This window comes from Myodes glareolus, chromosome 7, assembly GCF_982192425.1.
Source record: "Myodes glareolus chromosome 7, mMyoGla1.1, whole genome shotgun sequence".
Classification (NCBI taxonomy): Eukaryota; Metazoa; Chordata; class Mammalia; order Rodentia; family Cricetidae; genus Myodes; species Myodes glareolus.
Window position 1 is genome coordinate 43,507,644 of NC_142032.1, and position 24,186 is coordinate 43,531,829.

Below are 24,186 nucleotides of genomic sequence, written 5' to 3' on the forward strand. Positions count from 1 at the left end.
CATTGTGACTAGCTGGACCACAGCCTGAAAGTCATTCTAATAAATCCCCTATACATTTCTTTTTCCTTTAAGTTCTGTCCCTCTAGAGCACTCTGACGAATATACCCTTCTCTGCGCTCTTCCTGTTTTCCTAGTGAAAGAGGGCACTGCCCCCAGCGGCAGAGGAAGACAGAAGTCAGTCTGTCTCTTAGTCTCTCCCCCACCTCTCTAAAAAGCTTTTACTGGCACAGTATCCACTCTCAAGCTTTGCAGAAGTACAAATTGGTCCAGACTGGAATGACAGATATCCATTTCAAGAAAAGCCAGAACGGAAACTAGATCAATTAAGTGAACATCTTTCTATTTTCATGGAGGCTCTGAAATGCTTCATTACCAAGAGCACAAAAGGATGTTGCATGTGTGTTGACTTCTCAGGCTCTGAAGGATGATAATCCATGTCATTCTTACCGATGTACTGTTGAAAAGCTGTGCATTTGCTGTGTACAGTTATTGGAAAATACTGGTCCCTTTCCTGGCTGATATATTTGTGCAGATACATGAGGATACTGCCTCGATTACAGAGGATGGAAGTAATGACGGTAGTTGTGGTACTGGAAAGACTTGAGGGGGTTATCTGTGTGTGAACTCTAGCAGTTCAGAGATGAGGAATGAGGTGAAAGAATCTAAATGTAAACTCCTTCAGGTAAGAAGGATGGAAACACCTGCAGGAAAGTACAAGGGATTGCAAGACTGTGTTTTTTTTTTTCTCTCAAATTGAAACGGTATCCCTCACCCCAAAGTCTGACGACCTGAGTTACTCACTACTAGCTGGATGACTGGAGTTGGAGCCCCAGAACTCACGCGGAAGGAGAGAACTGACTCTGAGTTGTCCTCTGACCTCTGCACACCCGCACGGCACTCATGTGTCCATATATACACTAAGTAAATAACAACTGAAAAGTTTAAAACCCAGGCACCCCAGGACTACATTGAGTTAGCAACCTGGGACTATCCAAAGCAGTGTTTGGATAAGTGTTGGACCTATCTCACCAGCAATGAGGAGGTTGTTGTATGGTGGAACGGGCAGCGTCCCGCCAACCGGCTAGCTTAACCCCGAAATAATCACAGAAACTGTATTCATTTAAACACTGCCTGGCCCATTATTTTTAGCCTCTTATTGGCTACCGCTCACATCTTGATTAACCCATCTCCATTAATGTGTATTGCCACTTGACTGTGGTTTACCAGCATGAGTCTAACCAGCGTCCATCTTGGGCAGGAGAAGCATGGCGTCAGCCACACTTCCCTTCTTCCCAGTATTCTGTTCTGTCTACTCCGCCCACCCAGGGGCTGTCCTAATCAAAAGGCCAAGGCAGTTTTCTTTATTCAACCAATGAAAGCAACATATCCTACATCAGGAGGTGATAATGCATGAGAGGAGAACTGGGCCATGCAGAAACAAGGCTGGGGCAGGACTGAGTGGTCAGTGGAGCAGCGAGCAGCTTATCAATCTTTGAAGCTGTCCACTTCAAAAACTGTGTAGGATACATAAGGTTCAGATACAATCCAGGTTCATACATGGCACCAGCAACTCCCACATCATTCTATTTCACTATAATTCAGGGTCTCTTCAAATATGGTTTAAAACCTAAATTTTGAACAAGTTGCAGTCAAGAGTTGCCACGCTCTCTATATACATATACACGCTGAAAGGTTTTTTATTTGTTTGTTTTGGAGGCTTTCCATGTGGCTCAGCCTGGCTTTAAAGTGGCTATACAGTGGAGTGACCTTACTTTGATCCTCTGCCACTCAAGTGGTGGGATTACAAGTGTAGGCCTCTGCATCTGGTCTTATAGCAGAGTATGTTATGAAGTATATACAACTTGGAGCAAAGATAAACTGTGACTCTTATGATGGCTCTGGAGAAACAACCTTCTGAACTTGCCAGAGTTGTGAAATCAGGGTGTCCTATCATTGTGAATCGTGTGTATTAATTATGCAGTATCTTTTCCTAAGCAGCAGAGACCATTTGCACAGGGAGCAGGGAGAACAGACTGAGACAGGAATAAACCTTACATTAGTTGCTTACATATTTTTTAAATGTATTCATTATTATCATTCTGAGACAGAATCTCACACTATGTAGCCCATTTGATCAGGAACTTGTTACATTGTCAAGATTGTTTCTGTGGCAAGGTTACCTTACTTTAAGTACTGGGATCACCAAGACTGCAGAAGTTTTTAAAAATGCTTTTGATTTACTCTCAGTGAAATGTCGAATTCTTCTCATAGTTGGCTTATGTTTATGTTTGATCTATCCCACTTCTAAACCTGAGTTACTTTGAATTTTAAAATACAGAATTCTTCCCCAGGCATGCGAAGAATCAGCAGGCTGGATGGAGACAAGAACTCCCCACAAAATCTGAAAGATGATGAGGGCAAACATGTGTGCTCTTCAGATGAGTTCAAGACAAATGTTTTCAGGGCTTCTGTCTCCTGTGTTTTATTCAACAGTTACCTGGATCCTCTCCCATGGACAGGACCTTCTCTTGCAATTAATTTAAACTTTGATCCCTCCTGGTAAACAGACTCTCCTACAGCAGGAGTCCCTGGTAAGCATAGCCCAGGAGTGTGGCCGCCACAAAGCTCCTAGTAACCTATGCCTCTTGAAGTTCCACTCGCTTTTTTTTTTTAACCTAACTTTCAGTCGACACTTTGACACTCCGTTTTATGTAGGTTTTTTTTTCTTTAATTTACATGTGTGTGGGTAGGTGCATGCCATGGCTCACCATAGTCCACATGGTCATAGGTCTACTTGTGGGAGTCAGTTCTCTTTCCAACGTGTGGGTACTGAAGACTGGACTCTGGTCATCAGATTTGGCAGCAAGGGCAGTTGAACCATCTTGCTGACCCTGTAGTTTCTTACATAATCAGTATTTTCGTTTTTATTTCTCCTATTATATTATGGGGTATATAATACCGATCATAACATTGTGAGTTTATGTGAGTGTGAATACAAAATCATGAGATGAGGTGTTAGGTTAGGCAGAGGCAACTTTTGTAAAGTATCAGATAGTATACGTGTGCATACACACACACACACACACACACACACACACACACACACACACCCCATACTACTCTGAAGTTTGCAATGAGAAAGCTGCCACAGTCAATGAATAAGAAAACGAGCATGGTGTGTTCTAACAAAATTTTATGGGCACGGAAAATAAGTTTCCCCTAACTTTCGCGTGCCACATGCCACAAAACACTATGCTTTTACTTTTGTTTCAGCTATTAAAAACACCAAAAGCATTCTTGGAAGGCTTTACAAATCCAAATAGCAGGTGGGCTGGAGTTTGTAAACCAAATGCTGCAGAAAGGAGCGTCCTGTCTCCTGAGAATCCAGACCCTATTCCCCTACCAGCAAATGTGTGGTCTCTGGAGCTAGTGCCAGTACCGTGAAGAGCAAGACGCCTCTTAGGTACGCGAGTCCTAACGCGGTTTCCCTAGACGCAATCAGGTTCCGGTCCGGCTCAAGTGACTCTGGAAGGTGCCCAGGCCTCGGCGCGGCTACGCAGCGGGCAGTGAGTACTTACCGAAGCGGGTTCGAGTCCTCCCCAGCAGGGCCGCAGAACAGGCCTCAAGAGCGTCTCAAAAGAACCACAGCCCGATGCTCACCTGGTCTGTGCAGCGCTCTAGCCGCTTTCATAGTCCCCACCAAGCTGGGCCTGGGGGCGTGGTCGCCGCAAGGCTCCTCCCCCAACGAGGAGGGCGGGGCCCCAGCGCTCCGGAGCAGGTTGGCCTTCCGAGGCTCCGCCCCACTCACCGCCGCAGCCAACCAGCGGCCGGCGAGGCGCGGCCACTTCCTGGTGGGAAAGCAGGGCGGTCTGCGGAGCTCGCTGGTACGAGTGTCCCGCATCGGCTGCGCGCGGGTCCCGAGCGGCCGCGGCCAGCGCAGGCTTGGCGCCCAGTTCCCGTCTGCGTGTGGGGCTCCCGCGGCAGAGCCTGGCAGCTCCGCGTAGCGCCATGTCCAAGCCACCTCCCAAACCGGTCAAACCAGGTAAGAGCTCGGCGCGCCGCGCGTGCGGGTGTCCAGGCTGCGGGGCGCGGAGCCGGAGTTGCCGACGAGCCCCCTCGAACTCCCTCCGCACTTCTTGCCAGGACAGTCCAGCCTCCGAAGTGGTGGCAGCACCTAGGTCGCGGCCACTTCCTCATAGCACGGCGTGTCACTGTCAAGTTGGAGTTCTTGACCGGCCGGCGAACGGGAAGTGCGCTGCGGCTGGGTGGGGTTTGCACCCGCTGCCTGCGGGGCCCGGAGGAGAGCAGGCTGGGGACCCGGGGTCTCCGGGGAGCTTTGGAGAGCTGCACCCGCGCTGCCAGCGAAACGGTTTGGTCCGTGACCCTCTCGGCTCTTCGCATTAGGCAGTGTCGCTCGGTCGTGCGTACTAGCGCTTTGCTTAGAGTGACTCTGGCTAACTACGCTAGAAAGAGCACGAAGTTCCTCAAAGCAGTGTGCTTGACCACTCTTCCTGGTTCACTTCTTAAACGTTGTTCTTAGAGTGTTTTCTATGATGTGGAGAAACGAGAGCATTTAAAGGGACTACTGCGTTTCAGTTCGGCTAAATAAACTTGTAGGAGCTTTCATTGGCTAGGTAATTAACAGGAAGCGTAGAAAATGGGAGATTAATGACTGTCGAATTCCCAGTCCTTTTCTTCCAGTCTGCGACTTTGGTATTGCAAAGGGTGAAACTTGAAACGAGCCATTTACATCATCCTTTATGGTAACTTACGCAGTTTCAGTGATTTTTTTCCCTTGAGCTTTTTTTCTTTTTTTTTAAAGTGTCAGTCACTCCGAATTTAATAATTATTCAGTTTTATTCTTTTGTTGCACTATCAAGCCCCCGATTTTGAAAATAATGCACACATATTTGTGAAATAGGCATTCTCTGATGATTTAAATTTTTCAGGGCCAAGGGTGAAGGAAGTGGCTTAGACTGGCTTTGGCCTGAACAGAGTTAGGGCGGTGCTGGTTAGAGGCTCCTGCCTTCGACGTGAAATCTGAGAAGTTTGCAATTTGCAATTTAGATGCGGATGTGTGAGGTGGCAGTTTTGTAAACTCAGATGTAAGTCAGGACCTCAAGTGTACTGAGCTCTTTGATAACTGAACAAAGCGCTTGATTTGGAAGAATGTCCCGAGAATCGGGTCATGAGGTTTTTCCTCTTTCCCGACTCATTAAAAGTGAAGTTGGGGTTGCCTCTGTGAGGGCTGGCAGGAACCTGCCTTCCTGTATGCAATGCGATTGTGAACTCGTGTGTTCATGCACCCTTGGGTGTGGTTTAGGACTCATCCTGTTACGGAGTGCAGATATGCGCTGGGAACTGCTTTTGTTGTCTACATCTCTGCTTTTTTTCCTCTAGCAAACCAGAAAACACATGACTAAACATTTTTACTATATAGAGAGAACTCTGACTTCATAGGAATTTACAAGTGAGGCCCAGACATAAGTACAGTTGCCATGAAAGTCAGTTTGTTGACTTAGTAATTTACAATGAGAAATATTAGTGTCAGTAGGACTTAAAACTGTGTGCTGGGTTACTTGCGACAAAAACCTTCATTATCATACTGGCCCACAGATACTGTGTGGTAGGCCCAGGTCTATACCAAATCCATACATGTTTGAATTCATTTACTTCTCCCAGCAACTGTATCAGGTCAGTGCCATTATTGTTATTACTGTTGTTGTTATTATTATTATTATTTTGAGGAAAAGTTTCTCTGTATATAGTCCTAGCTGTCCTGGAACTTGCTTTGTAGACCAGGCTGGCCTCAAACTCATAGAGATCCACCTGCTTCTGCCTCCCAAGGGCTGGGATTAAAGGCATGCACTGCTACTGCCTGGCCGGGTCAGTACCGTTATTATTCCCATTGCTGGGGTGGGGTGGGGGGAGATGATCGAAGAGAAGGCACATAAGGTTAACTCATTTCACATGGAGGAGTGGAATTCAGTCCGACTCCAAGCTTTGTGCTTTGCCCTGTGTGAGGAGCCCTGAATATTTTACAGACCTCAGCCAGGCTGTGTTATTTAGAGCAGTACTGAACACCCCTAGTTAGTAAGAGCAGGCACATTGTTGTTTTTTTTTTTTTAATTCCAGGCAAGTCATAGGAGTGAAGGTCTCCAAAGAAACCTGCCATTCTCAGAACACATTTAAGGTTTATTTTTTCACTTATTGCTTTGTTTACACACTCCCTCATCCCAAAATATTTTTAAAAATTCACATTGTCAGAGAGTTGGAGGAGAGGAAAAAGAGAAAAAGAGTTGGGGTAGAGAGAGAAGAATAAAAAGAAATGAGAAGAAAAGTAAGCTAATAGGCAAAAGTCACTAAACAGGGGCCATCATGTGATTCTCAACTTCACACAGACACGTGAAAGACCTGTGGTAAGGTCCTCAGTACTCAGAGAATTAACATATGTTGCGTATTCTGGGAAGTAGTTACTTTAATGGCACTAAGATCTGAGACAAAATTTTCCGTGGATTCTTTTCATATGCCAAACTGGATATCTATACAAGAAATAGCAGAAGGAAAAAAAAAAACAATTTAATGGGCAACCCTGCAAAGAGAGGAACTAGATGAGGGGACAGAGGGACAGAGGATTTCCTGTAAGAGTCTAGTTGTGTCTTACTTGATTTTCCTGTTGCAGTTTAAGAGTAAGGATTTCTTTCGACTCACAGTTTCAGGGGGATCGTCTACCACAGCTCCAAAGCCCTAGAGGCAGGATTGTAAATGGAGACTGCTTTTTTGTTTCTCGGCCATCCAGACCCAAATAATCACACCAAAACTATTAATTACAACACTGTTTTTCCAATGGTTCAGGCATATTCCTAGATAACTCTTACATCTTAAATTAACCCGTTTCTATTATTTTATATTTTACCACAAGGCTCGTGGTTTACTGGTGTCTTTCCCCTTTAACAGTTACGTGGCATCTCCCTGCTTTCAGTTTAGTTTTCCCATCCACCTGTATTCTGCCCTGCCATCGTCCAAAGCAGCTTCTTTATTAACCAATGTGAATATAAACATATTCACAGCATGCAGAGGGGACTCCCACATCACAGGAGTGGGAGGCAGTGGGTCACATTGCCTCTGCAGTCACAAGGAGAGAAGGATGCATGCTCCTGCTCAGCTAGCATCCTCCTTTTATCCAGATGGAGTAGTCAAACCCAGGGAATGGTGCTGCCCTTGCCAAGGAGGAGGCTTCACACTCAGTTAACCCAGGCCTTCTTTAAAGACTGACCTGCTCTAGATAGTACTCATAGGTTAATCTGGAAACTTGTCTCCTACGAGACTCCATAGCCTAATTTAAGTCAGTATAAACCATCACAAATAGCAAGCAAGGGACATTAAACAACAAAATAGGTTAATGCATCTTTCAGGCCAGGCAGCCTGTACCAAGCAATGGGCTGTTGTTCCTGGAAAGAGGCTGCCCTGGCAAGTTCTGGTGAGATCTTGCAAGGACAGAGTCCAACCACATTGAACTACCCACTGAGCAAAATCTCACTGTGCCTTCCCTCCCTCCCTCTCTCTTGCTCTCTCTCTCTCTCTCTCTCTCTCTCTCTCTTTCTTTTTCTCTCTTCCTTTCTTTGGCCCATGTTCAGAGTTTGTCCTTTAGACATTTCCTTTTTCTTATTTCCTTTCTGTCTTTGCCTTTTTCTCTGTTTGTTTTTGAGACAGGGTCTCACTCTCAAGCCTTGGCTGATCTGGAGCTTATTGTGTAGACCAGGAGGGCCTGGACCTTCCTGGACTCAGTCTGCCTCTGCCTCACCACCTTGCCTGATCTTTTGTTTAGCTATTCCTTTCTGTAACGTCTACTTTTGGCCTGTGCTGGGCACTTGGGGTTCCCAGAAACAGGGAGATAAAGCTCTTACTTGTTTGTTCCTTACTTAGTTTCTTTATCTACAGCTAGTTGGCTGATTGTGTCCATTTCATTATTTAATCTTGTAAAAAAAAAAAAAAAGCAAAAGCTTAATGTATAAGTGGTGCATGTCTGGAACCCTAGCACTCAGTGAAGTAAGAGATGCCCAACTATGCAGAACCTACCTCAAAAAACAAAGTAATAAGATACATTTTCTATTTTAGAATGTTTGACACATGTAGATAAACAATAAGTAAATATATTAAAACTTAAAACCCATTCTTATCACCTAGAGATAATACACTGTATGAATAACCTCTCAGGTTTTTCCCCCGCTGTAAGTCAGTTTTTATTACAAAAGGAAAATAGAAGCAATTATCTTTAGAATGGTGTCCGAGTGTCAGTTTGAGATGTCTTGCTGTGGGCTGGAATGTTTCTGTTCTATGTTGTCTGTATAATGCTTGAAACGCCATTTCCATCACAGTTTGTCTGTGCCTTGGGTAGCCTTTTACCTTCTATGGTGTCACTTTTGGCCCCTGAAGGTTGTCATTGAAACCCTCCCCCTACTCATTAGATGTGGCACCCGGGCTCAGTCTTCAGAACATAGGACTGACCTGCCCTTCCGAGCCCTGAGGCCTCTCAGTGCAGAGAGCTTTTATGTGGTTTTCAGCCACCCTGGGAGCCTTGCACTGCAAGGAAAGTGACTCTACCTAGCTTGAAGGTGTACAGGACAGAATTCAGTTCTCACAGAGATGGAGAAATATGATTGGCCGTGGGGTAAGGAATGCACTGGATAATGTGTGTCCCTCCAGACCATCTCATTTCGGACAGATTTGGGGACAGTCCACTGTAGTTGGAACCTATGTCTGACCTTAGCTATCTCCTCCAAATGACTTATTGATTTTGGTGGTGAGAGGAAGGCAACATAAATATTTCATGTGTCCTGTGGAAATAAATCTGTGGAACTCAGAAGAAGCCAGCCAGTGTTCTGGCTTTTTAGTCACGATAAAAGCATACAAGACATTGTATGTATGCCCTTTAAATAAAACTTGAGAGGAAAAGAGTCTCTGTCTAAAATGGTCTCAACTATTGTGTAATCCACCCTGCATAAATAATGGATCAATAGTGAGAGTGCTCACTTGACTTCCAGATGTACACCGGGATTTTTTCGTCTATAAATGCAACGTTTATACCGAATGACTGAGTGCAGTCCCAGGGAAAACTTTCTGAGGACTCCCTGGATGATAGCAATGCGGAAAATGAACATTTAGTTGGCCCCACCATCAGGGCCGGGAGCAAGTACTCCGTATCCTCTATCTACTGTTTATTCTGACTTCACTGTGAATGGGTCCCTGTATCCTTGTTTTACTCAGGATAGGTAAGCTACTTGATGCCTCAAAGATAGCTGTGCATGGTGTGGTGTGGGACTAGAGCTCTGGCTTTAACTTGGACATGTTGTGGGAAGGGGGTTCGTGTTTGTGTGCGTGAGCCTTTGTACATCTGTGGAGGTCAGAGGGCAGCTCTTTCTTCCAAGAATCAAACTCAAATGATTAGGTTTGGCTGCAGGCACCTCAACCTACTGAGCTCTCTTCTTGTCCCACATTAGAGGAATTTGGAGAAAAATGTACATATTAGTATGAAGGGGGCTTGGGTTTCTTTTAAACTCCTGCATGGTATTTGCTGATGTTTATTTAAGGGAACCCTACTAATGCACGTTTTGATGGTTTCCAGTCTTTAGTAAAACAGTATTATAGCAAGTAGTCTAGTTTTACAAATCTACAGGCTGTAGTCCTGTAGTGGGGTTTGTGAATCAGAAGGTGGGTGTACTGCCACTTTTGGAGACATTTCAAATCGATCATATCAGTTCACCTAACCCTCAAAAATTGCGACCCAGCCAAGGTAGGAAAAACTTTAATACATTTGATTGGATATTATTGTAGATGATTGGAGGGTTGGAAGCACAGGGCACAGAGCTTGGGGAAACTGAGAAGGTGTCACCGAGGAGTGGTAATATAAGAAGGGGCATGCAAGCTGAGGAAGAGTTTGCTGGAGTGTGAAGGGGAAAGGCATTTGATAGAAGTACAGAGAAAACACAGCTACTGGACGCATTTGACTAACTACAAGTACCAGGGTTTTCCAAGTTTCCAGGGAAGCTTGGTGCACATAGGGAACTGCAGACGTGTGTGTGTGTGTGTGTGTGTGTGTGTGTGTGTGTGTGTGTGTGTCTGGAATTAAAGAGAAAGTCATGTGCCTAGTTTTTGGAAAATGTTGCAATAGAGAAAGCAAGAATTGAAGTGTTCACGTTCTAATCCTCCAACATGCGTCTGAGGATGTGGTTTTGCGTATTGGTAGGCTGTGGCTGTTGAGCTTGTAGCTGTAGTTAAAGAGGGTTAGGTACTTCAAAAAGAATGAAACAAGTTCCCGGGTGCCTGATGCCGCCACCTTCCTATTCTTGCCAATCATTTCCTACCTTATTTTTAACACCGGAAGAACTTTGAACACCACAGGCAAACTTCTCAACTTAACTTTGGAGGCAGGAATTGAAGGGCAATTTTGCAGTTGTCCATGTTTTGTTTTGCGTTTTTTTTGTTTTGTTTTGTTTTTCAAGACAGGGTTTTTCTATGTTGCCCTGGCTGTCCTGGAACTCACTCTATAGACCAGGTGGATCTCAAACTCGGAAATGTGTCTGCCTCTGCCTACCCAGTGCTGGGGCTAAAGGTCTGTGCCTCCACCGCCTAGTTTAAATTTTATGTTTTGATTGGCATGGTATCTTCCCTACGAATTTGATTAACTACTCCAGTTATTTTTGGATTCACCAAGCACCCTGAGTCCATCTTTTCTCCAGGCTCTCCTGATTTCTTGGGAACTTGGGAGCAATTTGAACTCACACTAAGGAAGATGCCACATCCAGTGGCATTGTACCTGAGCCCGAAGGACTCACTCTGGCCCCTTACAAGAGTCAGAGGGAGCACCAAGCAGGGTCTTCCTGACCTGCCTCCTTCTTAGAGGCTCCCTGCTGGCCATCCTGGGCCTACCTCTCTCCTGTGAGACAAGAGCTACCCTGCAGTCCTGGGGTTAATCTGGGCAGGCTGCCTACCAAGTGTCTTTATGAGACTCTCCCAAACAAACACTGTGCGTCCTGGGAGACACTGCCTCATCCTAGCCCTCTGAGCGTAGGTGCGAGGCCTTAGATGAGAGCCTGTTGACAAGTGTCTCTGACTCTGGAAGTCTGGAAGATTACTGTGCCTTGTCTTTGCTTAAAGTCCAGCCTTCTCTCTGATGTATTGCTTGCTGAGGTTTCTGGGCTTTTCTAGAGCACGTACGTACTCTAACTGTTTGCGGGTCTGTTATCTTGATGAATCAGAGTAGCTTCATCTTGATGGTACTGCTGGAAGACCGCAATTGGAGACATTCTCACGGATGTTTTGGGCTAAGACTCTGGTTTTGAAACATTGTGGCAGAAAACCATTCCCTCCCAAGTTTATATACCAAATATGTACCAAACTTGAAGTTGTTCCCAGCCTTAGTTTTCTGTTGGAGACGAAAACTGCCTCTTCAACCACATCTGCATTTAGGGTCTAAATACAAGTTACCCACTGAGCTGCCTACCAGGAACTGGTCCTAATGTAGCTGCAGTTTTAAGTAGGATCTGCTGCTATGGCAACCACTGCCATTCTCTTTCTGAGAACCCTCTGGTTCTTGCCAAATACCTTCCTTCCCCTTCTGGAGGGCCTGGTCTGCACTCAAGTGTTGAGACTCGGGTTCTTTGGAGACCTTTGGTTCCTTAGGACTTGATTCTGCTTGTTAGGAGCTGTGTTTTCCAGAACAAGTTCTTGCCCGTTTCCTGGCTGGACTGTGGTCTCTAATGTCTTGAGTCTGTTCTGGACTCCCTTTTAGAAGTGGCATCCCCCAACCCACCAAGACATGGTTTCTCTGTAGGTTTGGAGCCTCTCCTGGAACTAGCTCTTGTAGACCAGGCTGGCCTCGAACTCACAGAGATCCACCTACCTCTGCCTCCTGAGTGCTGGGATTAAAGGTTTGCACCACCACCACCCCTGGATTCCCTTTTGACTGGTGTCCAGATCCCCAATGCTCAAACTGTCCTTAATCCTTGTTATTTGCCACTGTTTTATTGTTTAGTGCCTGTCCAGATGGTCCCTCAGCTATTTCTGATGTACTCTTCATAGTCTGGAAGTCTGTCTACTTTTGTGTAGCATTTAATGTGTGCTTCTGTCCCTCCTCAGGCCTCATCTTAGGCAGACCTTAATGACATGACCAACTTGTTTGGGCATCATGGTGGCACCTTAAAGCACCAGGGTCACAGACCTGGGGCGCCTTACCACAGCATCTTGCTTAGGATTATTCCAGTCTTCCTCACTCGCAACAGTTAGAACTCAATTTCCTTTTTTCCTCTGTCCATGCGCCCTGAACATGAACTCTCTGCTTCTCATTGATGAGTAAGTGCACCGTCAGTATTAACCGGTTCATTGATCTATTGTAGTTCCCATCTTCAAAATGCTTACATTAAAATATAAGCTAAGGGTTAACTAGTAGTGTGCTTGCCAAGTATTCAGAGTTTGATCCCCAGGATCATATAAACCAGACATGATGGCGCACTCTGTAATCCCAGTAGAGTAGAGGAAGAAGGATCAGAAACTCAAGGCCAGATTCACTGATATAGCAAGTTTGGGACCCAACCTGTGCTACATGAGACCCTCTCTGAAAGCAGACAAAAGGTGTGTGTATACAGTAAGTAAGAAACATGCTTCTGGGAAGGAGCTCCCTGAATAGTGAGAGACTCTCTAGTGGCAGGATCAGGTATGAAAACCACCTCAGAGTATTAGAGGCCCTCGCTGTGCACCATAGAGGAGGAGGCCAGTTATAGAAATGAAAAATAAAACCCAGCTTCGAGATGAAGTTCTGGTCCTGAGTTTTCAGATAACTTGCTAGGTGACCATGGTAAGTCACAAGACAACTCTGGACTTCAGTTTTTGTCCCATGTTAAGTCTGATTCCAAGTTTGCTTAATTGCTTTGAACTGGCCTTTTATATAATCTCTCATATTTCTGAATAATTTCCTGCACACTGCTTCTCATAGACCCCAGGATCCTTTAGTTACCCTCTCTCTACCCCTAGTTGTGCCCATGATGCTTGAGGGGCACCACATGCACTGATTCTAAGGAGACTATTGTAAAATGTGATCGTGCATGACTGCCAAGACGAGCTGTTTTTTTCTTGGTCACTTACTTATTTAATGAGTATTTTTATGATTTGAGAAATTTTTTACAATATATTTTGTTCATATTCATATGCTCCTCTCCGAGCTCATTCCAGACCGAACCTTTACCCACTCTATGTTCTCCCAACTTCGTGCCCCCCTTTTTAATATCCCACTGAGTCTGATTTATGCTGCCTCTGTAGTCATGACTGCATTCTCTAGAGCGTGATCAACCTAGCAGGGGTCACACCCTTAAAGAAAACTGACTCTCCCTTTCCCAGAAGCCGTCAACCCATGAAGGATTTTATATTTAGAAAATGTCAGCTCTGTGGACGGGAGCTCTAGGAATATGACTTGTAGGTCTTAGAAGAAATTCATTCTGTGTGTAGTGTCCTTTAGAATTTACCTTTCTGGGGGCGCTCCCATCTTCTTTCTGTCTCTTTTAAATGTGACAGTCTGAAACTATGGGCTCAGACCTTGCTTTATAGAAATTCTCGCGTCTGATTCTAGGCAAGGAGGATTTTTGTTGCTGATCTTTTTTTTTTTTTTAAAAAACAAAACAAAACAAAAAATAGGTTTCTTTGTAGACTAGGGTAGCCTGTCTCTGCCTCCTCAGTGCTGGGATTAAAGGTGTGCGCCACCACTCCTGTCTTGTTGCTAGTCTTTAACCAGAGGGATGAGGAGCCTTCCCCTGCAAGGATGACTGTCCACGTGTCACTGTGCATTGATGTGCATCTCACTAAGAAACCAAAACCCTTTTTCCTTCCATCCTCACTCCCCGACTACTAAATAAATAACACTGAGACCTGAGGTTAAGGGATTAACTCAAGAATTTATAATTACAGTGATAGGAACAAGTTTCATTGTCATGACTTTAGGATTCAACAAATTCAGTTTGTTGGAGATTATAATATTTTGAATATTAATTTATTGGGAAAGATGGTGAGAGGTGGTGGGCTACATATGAATGTAACCAATGAGTATAGAGGAGAGCGAATCCTGTGTCTATCTCAGAGCCTGGTTAAGCCATGGTTAAGGTGGCCATGGTTCGTGGGTGGGATCACAGCCCTGAGAGTTCAGGGTCTTCTGTCTTCTGTCCCAGCCACTCATTCACATGTTCAGCAAGTAATGCCATAGGCTTTAGGCTTGAGAGGGAGGGAGGGCATCCTTAGAGCGCAAGGGCAAGTTCCATAGTCTCCTCCCACATGTCTCCATACTCTTAAATGTGTGAAATGATGCTCTGGGTACCTATCAACTCAAATGCATTTTAAAAGCAATCCAGGAACCTAGTATGACCTCAGAGGGGTGCAGGAGGGACCTTGGGTCTTAACATGCCTTGGAGGTGAATGAAGTACTAAAGTTTGTGACCTTCAGGGGTTGCCTCCTCCTTGTCAGGCTCTGAGAGAAAAGGGGGTTTATACTCTAATAGTCCTGTAATTTACCCTGTTCTAATTGTGACTCCAGAAAACCACATTTTTAGTTTAACTGGTCCTGTTCCTCAAGGATGTTCTAGAGGCCTCTGCTCCCTCTTCCTTCTTCCTAAACTGCAGTGGTTTGGGGAAACACCCTTTCACCCTGCAAAGGGCACCTCTGGCCCGGTGAGAGCCTCTTGGACTTATTGGTGCTTTCCAGACCCCTTATTTCTGTCAGACCCTTTGTCTCTGTAAAGTTCACAGTGCACGTCACAGTTCGTCTCAGCTGTGAGGACCAGGGCTCACCACCCACTGTCTGTCCACTGCTTTGTGGCCAGGGTTGAAGAGATGGAGACTTCAGATCAGGCCCTGGAATGGAGTGTCTGTAGAAGCATATTTTAGTGCCGTATTTCCAGGGCCACCGTCTGTCCTTGTCCCTCCTGTGACAGGTGTGGTACAGACCTCTGAACTAACCATGCTGGGCTCGAGATGTAGCCAGGGTTGCAGTCTCCAGCTGGAAGCCGGGCATCAGTGGCAGCACTGCTCTGGACACCTTGCTGGTTTCTTGCAGATAGAAATCTTGCCAATTTCTCTGAACCTGTTTCCCCATTTTTGAGCCCCCTTCTCCTGGCTGTGCCTTTCCACCTCCCCCCCCCCAAAAAACAACAATAACAACTGGAGACTAGACCAAGGGCCTCACACACACTGCCCTTGAGCCATATCTTCAGCCATCTTTTTATTTTGGGACAGAAGTCCTCACTAAGTTGCTTAGGTTGGCCTAGCCTGGCCTTGAATTTGCAGTCCTCCTGCCTCAACCTCCTAAGTATTGTACAACTTTGCTGTCATGCCCGACTCCTTGCGACAGGGTCTTTGTGATTGCTTTTATGTGCCACAGAGAAAAATATAAATCTTTTTGTTTTTAGAAGAGGAAGGGGTACATTTACACAATGGAGTTCTACACAGCAGAAAAAATAATGACATCTTGAATTTTGCAGGAAAATGAATGGAGCTAGAAAACATTATTTTGAGTGAGGTAACCCAGACACAGAAAGACAATTATCACATGTACTCACTCATAGGTGGTTTTTAAACATAAAGCAAAGAAAACCAGCCTACAAGCCACAATCCCAGAGAATTTAGACAACAATGAGGACACTAAGAGAGACTTTCATAGATCTAATCTACATGGGAAGTAGAAAGTAGAAAAAGACAAGATCTCCTGAGTAAATTGGGAGCATGGGGACCTTGGGGAAGGTTTGAAGCGGGGAGGGGAGAGGCAGGGAGGGGAGCAGAGAAAAATGTAGATCTCAATAAAAAAAAAAGGAAGAGGAAGGGCTCAGTTTTCAAAGGTGTTATTTGTTGATTTTTTCTTCTCTTTTTCTCATGATTTTTTTTTTCCATTTCAAACACACCCAGGTCTTGTTTTGTTACACCAGAGTTTGAGTATTAATTTTCTACTACAGATTTGGCTATGTAGTTGAGGCTATATTTTGACCCCTAATGATTCTTCCTATCTCTCCCACACTACAAACCCTTGTTTCCCTGCCAGGTTTCAAGAGTCCATACATTCTCAACACACTTCTCAGGTTCGTATACACTAAATACATTTCTCACAGCACATTGTCTTGCTAGGGTGTGCTTGTGGGAGCTAAGTCTAAGAGGGTTTCATTCACGTGAGTGTTTGAGCTATTTAAATCTGAAGTGTTGTTTTGTTGTTGCTGCTGTTTGTTTTGTTCTTTTCACAAACTTTCTAACCACTGGTTACACACATTAATACATGAAATGATCTGACCTGTTGTTTCCAATTACAGACCTCCCAGTAGTAGGACAGAATGTCTGGAATTAGTTTTGACTAGTTCTCCAGAAAGAGGTGTGGATCCTGGAGGGGGGATGCGGGGGGGATAGGAACAAAGACACTGGAGTGAATCCCTGAAAGGAAAGTTGTTGTTTAATAAAATCCTTAGTTTTATGAAAATGTGTGCACATGTGTGTGTGTATGTGTGTGTGTGTGTGTATGCATTTCCTGTGAACTCTATTTTCGAGCATGTGAGAGAGTGTACACATAGGCTTAGACATGTAGGTATTTTAGCTATTGCTCCACTAGAAGAGTTGGTTATGCCTGCCTTCTTTGATTTTGTGGGATTTATATGCAGTTTCCAGCCATTAGACAGTATGGAAAAACAGCTAAAAGATAAAGTAAGTATCTTTACTTACCCCTCTGCCTGACTCTGAGCTTGAGAGAGCCCTAGCATATGTTCATGCCCCAAGCTTGATCTCTCATCCTTTTTTCCACGCTTTGCCTCGAGCACACTGATCTGGTGGATGTCCCGGAATGCACTTCCTGCCCTGCAGCCCCTGAATACTCCCAATGGTCTTTGTTCTGGGACTTCCTTTCCCTTCCCTCCCTTTGCATGGGTACCTTATGTTGTCATTCTAACTTGAGACATTGCCTCCTGTAAACTGTGCTGATCTCAGTGTTGACCGGTGTATGTGAGTGTTTTTGCTGTTGTAGGGGTTTGTCTGCCTGCCATTTTTTTTCATGACTATTTCAGGGAGAATAAGGAACAAAGAGGACCCCTATTAGTTGATCCTGATAATTACACATGACTTCCAAGTTGCCCTTCAACTGGACATTAATAAGGAACATATTTTCTTGTAATTCCTAGTCACTTCAACAGTTCATAACATAAAGGAAATTAACATGACTTGTAGTTCTGTTCTCGAAGGAAATAGCATTTTGTATTTTCTTGTAGTCTTTCTTTATGCATATCTTGATTTACATAGCTAATTGCATGTACAATACAGCCAGTCTCCTACATAATAGCAAACCATACGTTTATTCCACCAAAGCTATATATTTCAAACATTCCGGATCCTGGGGCTTTGCACATGAGACAGGTGCTCTGCCACTGAGTCACGTCTCCAGCCTTCCCTTTGCTTTTGAAACAAGCTGTCCTGGCCTCACTCTGCTGCCTGGTGACTTTGAATGTGTGATCATTCATCCTGCTTAAACCTCCCAAGTACCTGGGATAACAGTGTCATTTAGTTTTCAATGAATGGTTTTAGTGGTGGGGAACTTCTCTCTGGTCTTGGATATGTAGAGTCATTTGCCCAGCTAATGGTCTCATACTGGAGGAAGCTGGGCCCAGTCTCACTTGGGGTCTTTGTAGAGCATGTGGGCTGCAGCTCCCCTTGCTCTGTCATAATATGCCTCTGTCTAACTTGTTACTTTCAGAAGGGGCCATGGGATAGGGGCAGATTCTGAGTATTTTAGGCTTGGTGGGCTGCATGACATCTGTAGTGATTGCGCATGTCGTGAGAGCATGGACCAGACAGAATACGAGCAAACAGCTGTGTTCTGATCAGTGATACATTTTCACTTCTGGATGCTGAACTCAGATCATTTTTATGCATTGGGACGTACTGTTTAAAACTGTGAAGCTATTCTTAGGTTGTGGGTCATGCTGTCTGCTGTCAGTCACTGAGCTTCTACCATTTGCAGAAGGTGGTCCATATAGTCTCAAGGGTGACATCATTTTTTCCTCTTTTCCTCCTGGTTTCCTAAACTTGAGGAGTGTTCAACAATTATTGTCCCTTTTCTCTGATATTTAGTTACTCAGGACATAGTCATCAAAGAACTTGCCATTTGGAATTTTAGGTCCTGTTTTTTTTTGTTGTTTTTTTTTTTGATGTTTATGTCATATGGAGAAGACATAAAAGTAGCCAGCATGTATGATCTTTCAAGAACTAAAAGTAACTGAGGTTGCTGAAAGGTCCTGCAGAGTAGAAGCAGATGAAAAAATGGACTAGAAAGGCACACTGTTAATAAACAGAACCCTCTTTTCAGGAAACACACTGGCCACTGTTTCTAAGGAGCCCGCCATTCCTGCCCCTGAAATCAAGACACGTTGCAAATTCTTCTGTCTTCCCCGCCCCTTTTTGGATTGCATAAGGGGTAGTAGTCAGAGATGGGGTAGTGATGGACTAAGAGGAATACAAACAGTGTTCATCGACTTTTCTGTTGATTTACTGTAATCCAAGAAGGTGAGGGTGTGGGAAGAAATGTGTGTGGTTAGATTATTCTACACCGCCGCAGCTCTGGGGGAGTCCTGTGCCTCAACTCACTCTGCTTTTCTGCCTCTTTTTAGTTTTGAAGCAGTGGGTTTTTTGTGGACTGATACACATGGAAATCCAAGCCAAGAAACGTGTTCTGAGATGCTCTTCCATTTATGGGCGTGGGAGAGTCCACAAAGCCCCAGGGAGGCCCGTGTTGGCCCACAGAGCACAGCTGTTTCCTTTCACCTCAGGAGCGGAATGATGGCTGTAGCTCTTGGATCCCGTCCCTTAGACTCCTCTGTTTCGTTTCTGAGCAGAAAACATCCTGTTTCAGGGGCTGGAGAGATGGCTCAGCAGCTAAGAGTGCTGCTCTTGCATAGGACTCAGGTTCAATTCTCAGCACTATGTGGGGACAGCTGTGACTGTAACTCTATCCTCAGGGGATCTGATGCCCTTTTCTCCCTCCCTAGGGCCCCTGTGCTCACATGCACATACCCACACACAGATGTAAAGTATGCCTATTCAAAAAGAAAGCAAATCTAAAACCAAAAAAAACAACCCTTCTGTTTGATCATGCATGGATGGTATAATACCAGTGATTGGTAGAACACATATTAAAGCTTTCACTTATCCAAGAATATCAATATTCTAAGGTGTGGCACTTTCTTTTGTGTCCACAAAGTATAAGAGCTTTTTTGCTTTCATTCTCTTAGGAAAATGTGAAAAATAAATCTATGTACTAAATTTATGTTTTCTCTAATTTATTTTTGGTCAAATGACTTTTTTTTAAGAACTCTAAAATTGGTTGTACTATTTGCTTTTGAGGGAGAGGGAGAATATTGTGTTTCTAATGCATAGCCGAATCTTTAAACTAAAACAACATTGAGGAAATATTTAACATTCCTTCTAGAGTCTTCCAGCAGATCGCCTAGAGTGTGACTTCTAGGGTTCATCTGTGACCTTGACTTCTAGTAAGACATATTTTGCTTGATGGTCTAGTCCATAAAATACATAGAAATATGCATACATACATGCACATATACACATGTATACATCCCACACACTCAGGAGTGTAGTAGTATAAGAAGTTCATCTGAGCCTTGTACTTCTTTTAGAACCTGCCTCTCAGCTTTGAGCAACTGGCCAGCTGACATGACCCGCATACAAAGACATCTGCTTAGATATGCATTGTAGATGGCAGAAGAAACCCTCATACCTCATTTTGATACGCTCACTAGTAATCAAACAAGACATGGTATTTGGGTTTACTATTATCTTAATGGTATAATAATTAACAATGATTGTGAATCTGTGAATTTTAAGCCCCCAGATCATTTAAGAGTGAAAATGATGTGTACAGGTTGGGAATTATTATTGAGCTAGCCTGATTGCTAATAATCTTTGTGGGATCATCATCATCATCTAGTTAAGTCCGGGTGGTGAGAGGGGACACACTGCTCTCAGCTTCTGCTTTATAAGAGTCAAGGCTTACTATCACGCTGGCACCCTTATCTTGGGCAGTAGCTGTAGGAGTAGAGCTGGTGTGATGAGCTGGTGTGTGTGGTGGTGGGCTTAGCTTTATAAAAGTCCCCTGGGCTAGACTTCTGCTGTGGAGAATTTATGGTTGCTGACCTTTTATATGAAATCTTGAAAATTGGTGTATGGCTTGTAGATGGCTCAGTGGATAAAGTTTTTGTCAAGACCAAGAATTTGAGCTTCAGGTCCAAGAATCCAGGCAAAGGCTACACATGTGGTGTGAACATCTGTAACTTAACACTCCTGCAGGAGGTGGAAGGTCAGACAGAATTCCCAGAAGTCCTCAGGCTAGCCAGCCTAGAGTACATACTAGAGAAACAGGAGACCCTTCCTGGAAGGCATGGCCTCGTTGTCTGAATATGCCTGCTTTCACAGACATAAGCACATGCTTACATTGTTCAGACACACAAACACATTGTACAGACAAACATAGATATATATACATATTATAGATGAGTGAAAAATTAAAAGGAGTCTTCTAGATTGTTTAATAAGTTAATAATCATAATTTAACTTTTGAATAGTTTTCTATTTTTATATTATGTTAAAGTATTTCATTCTGTGTAGATGAATGACATTTACTTTTGCCAAATATTAATTTAAATACTTGTTTGCTTGCTACCAGTACACTAAAATCTGTATTTGATAAATTCTAAAATATCTATTTAGGCCTTCATCCATCCCCAGTGAAGCAAACATTTCACAAAACCATTATTTCAGCTCTCATCTTTTCTGATCTAGTTAATCTTTTGTTATTTTTTTCAAACAGTCTCGCTGGGTGGTCTAGGCTGCACTGAATTATTCTACCTCAGTTTCCTGAAGGGTAATAGTCTCATGCCACCCTACATGGCCTTATTTGCTTTTTAAAGCAGCTCATTTTGTTTCTCAATCTACTAATGATTTCTGACCTGTGGTTTTAAAATGCTGGGACTCACTTGCTCTGGAAATGGTGAGATAGCAAGGACAGGTCATTTTGGCATGTGATAATTTTCTTGTGCAGGAGAAAGAGTTTTCTGATTTTGTTCTTTTCCTATATGGATTAGTCAGGGTTCCAGAACTGCTATATAAAATGTAAATGTTATGTTAAGAATTGTGGAAAATGGATTAATGCTATTGCTGAACAGCTTCTTTGACCAATTCCTTCCAGCTCTTTGAGAATTTAAGTGTTAACTTATTAGGCAATCTGTGTTTTTATTAACATGGTAAAAATTACTGCTTGGGCATTCCTTAATCAGAATGCTTGGTTGTTTTGTTTTGTTTGTTTTATACCTAAGAGTTTTAGTGGTTGAACATCCCTAATCTGAACATTCACAATTTTAAGTATTCTGGAATTCCAAACTTGCTTATAGAGAAATCTTAAATTCCCAGCGTGATTGAGTGGAAGGAACAAAGACTTCCTGTCTGTCCCTTGCCAGTCCCCATGCATAGCCTCTGAACCCTTGTTAGCAGTTTTTCCCGGTTGTGTTTTGTCAAATTGTTCTATTACCAATAAAAATTTGAGAGTCAGATATTGGGGTGAAAGCCTGATAGATCAAATAAGCAGAGGAGGAGCGACCAGCTGACCTTCCTTTCTGACCAGCCAGTACCTCCACTCTCCACAGGTCACGGATCAAGGAGAGTGCAGGAATTCCAAGTCCCTCCCTTCTCCTTCCTGTCCGACTTCAGGGTCCGTATCAGTATCACTGTGGCTAATTCTGGTCAGCTGGTCACTGACTCTGCCTTCTGATTCAAACTTAACTTTGTCAGCACAGTTTAGGAGTGTCACAGTACGATCAAATATCCCACAACATCCCCCACTGTATTGTGTGTTCCTGTGACAAAGTGGTGTGACACAGGCAGCCCCCGGGAGGAAGAGCTTCTGTGGGCTTATGGTTCCTGGGGCTAGTAAGGTCCATCATGAGGGAAGCATGGCAGCTGGAGCAGGAAGCTGCGAGCTCACATCCTTGATCACAGCATGGAGAAGGTAGCAAGCTGGCCAGTTGTTTTTAATCACAGTGCCTACTCCTCAGTGATGTACTTCTGACAAGACTACACGACCTAAATTTCCATAAACAGCTCCACCAACCAGTAACCAAATAGTTGAATGCCTGAGACTGTGGGGGCCATTCTCACTCAAACCACCATAAAGCCCCATATTCAGTTCCCTGGCCCCCGAAGGCTTAGGGTCATACCATAATGCAAAATGCACTTAGCCCAACTTGAAAAGTTTCTGTAGTTTTTCATATTCCTTAACACTGAGTCTCTTAGCAATCTCTTACTTGTAACCCTCCTGTAAAATTAAACAGCAAATTACACACTTCCAATATATAATAGCGCAGAATTGTTATTTCCATTCCAGAAAGGAGGAGTGCGGCAGAGTGAAGAAATACTGAACCAAAGCAAGCCGAAAACCCAGCAGGGCAAATATCAAATCCTGCAGCTCCATATCAAATGTCTGCTACTTTAATCTTAAAGGACTTAGATAAGAGCCTCCGCCCCTCCAGCTTTGCTGCCTACAACTTCTATCTCTGTCTCTGTCTCTCTCTTTCTATTCCCTGTATAGCTCTGCTTGGCCATGTTTCATGACTCTGGCATCTTCCAGCATCATGGGTTGTCCTCTGCAACCCAGGCTTTCCTTGACAGCTTTACACAATGGCTTTTCACAGCCTCTTGCCCTCTCATGGTCTCATGCAAAGACTCCCTTGTTATACTCTGACTGACCTCAGTAACTCTCTGAAACCATGCACAACCCCTTCATTCTTGCAACCTTCATGCCTGTGAAGCCAGTGTCAAGTAGACATGAACTACAGCTTCAGGCCTCTAACTTCCTGAAGTTCTTTTTTCTCTCTAAACTGCCTGTTTTGCCCTACTTGCTCTTTTCTCATTGTAGGCTATGTAAAAGTTACCGATAATAACCATACCCAAGGAAATTAATCCATCACTTTTTTAACCTTAGGCAAGTTCTTAGGACAGGGACAGACTGCAAGCAGATTTTTTTTTTTTGCCAAAATATCACAGGAATGGCCTCTAGCCCAGGGCTGGTAAAGCCCTTGCTTCCGTCTGAAAACCTGTGAGTTGGGCTTCCATGGGTCCACTCAGCTGTCCGTACAGCTGACTTCTAGGTTCCCATGTGAATGGCTCTTTAAGCTCTGCTTATAGCATTCAACTGCTTTCTAGTCCAGGGTTCCAAATTTCTCCTAAAAACCGCATGTCCATGCGGACAGATTCTTCATAGCAATAGCCCACTTTCTGGTGCCAATTTCTAGGCCAGCAGAGCATAAGAACAGGAAGTAATGTGTGTGTGTGTGTGTGTGTGTGTGTGTGTGTTTGTGTGTGTGTGTTGAGTGGGACCATTTCCTAGTCCACTCTCTATTCCTGGACCCTTGAATCCTAGCTGTAAGAGAGAAGGTACTATGTGTTGGATGCTGATTCAAAGAATATATCGTCTTTTGGAGAACCCTGCCTCTGCTGTCCAGCTTGTTACTACCATTGACACTGTAGCTGAGTCTTTAAAAGGCCTTTCCATCTCCACCGTTTTATCAAGCCATGTGTTTTAGAGTGGTGGGGAACATGGTAAGGCTAGTGGATTCCATGAGCATGCACCCTCTGTTGCAGTCTTTTGACCGTGAGTTCCTTGGTCACAAGCAATAGTGTGTGAAATAAAATGACGATCGAATGCTGTGATGGTGGATAAGGAATTCTATAGGATCACTGTTGGTAGTTTTTGCAGATGCATTACATGCAGCAAAGACAAGTCTATAACCAGAATAAGAATTTATCCCAGTAAGGCCAAAGCAATGTCCTTTCCACAAAGAAAGCACAATCAGCCTGGCATCGTAGCTGACTGGTCATTCAGGGGAATGGAGCCATGTTATGTCTTGGTTCGTTGTTGGTCTCCGTTGCTGGTAGATCCACCACTCAGCAGGGGCTGCAGCCAAGTCAGCCTTGGTGCGTGGAAGTCTATATTATCAAGCCCCTACATAACTATTTGACTGGAAAGTTCCATCCCAAGTCCCCTCCTCTGGGAGTTGCGTCTCTGAGAAAGCCTGCCAAATGGTGACCCCTCCCCAAAGAGGCCCAAGACCACTCCCA

General features: G+C 44.1%; 2 protein-coding genes across 4 annotated transcripts in view; one reads left to right on the plus strand and one right to left on the minus strand.

The window, feature by feature from the left end:
• Nmrk1 (nicotinamide riboside kinase 1) overlaps window positions 1–3,754 on the minus strand; it is a 35,422-nt gene extending 31,668 nt beyond the window's left edge. Inside the window, exon 1 of one of the 3 annotated variants that reach the window (XM_085693682.2) lies at window positions 3,661–3,754. The gene's annotated coding sequence lies outside the window, so the exon portion shown is untranslated. Of the gene's footprint in view, window positions 1–3,578 lie in introns of all 3 variants that reach the window. The other 2 variants (XM_085693681.1, XM_048429847.3) reach the window with 2 other exon arrangements.
• A 94-nt stretch (window positions 3,755–3,848) lies between these two features.
• Window positions 3,849–24,186, plus strand: part of Ostf1 (osteoclast stimulating factor 1) — a 51,698-nt gene continuing 31,360 nt past the window's right edge. Inside the window, exon 1 of the mRNA XM_048429845.3 lies at window positions 3,849–4,042. Within this exon, the coding sequence (XP_048285802.1) occupies window positions 4,009–4,042 (34 nt within the window). The 5' untranslated portion in view covers window positions 3,849–4,008. The remainder of the gene's footprint in view (window positions 4,043–24,186) is intronic.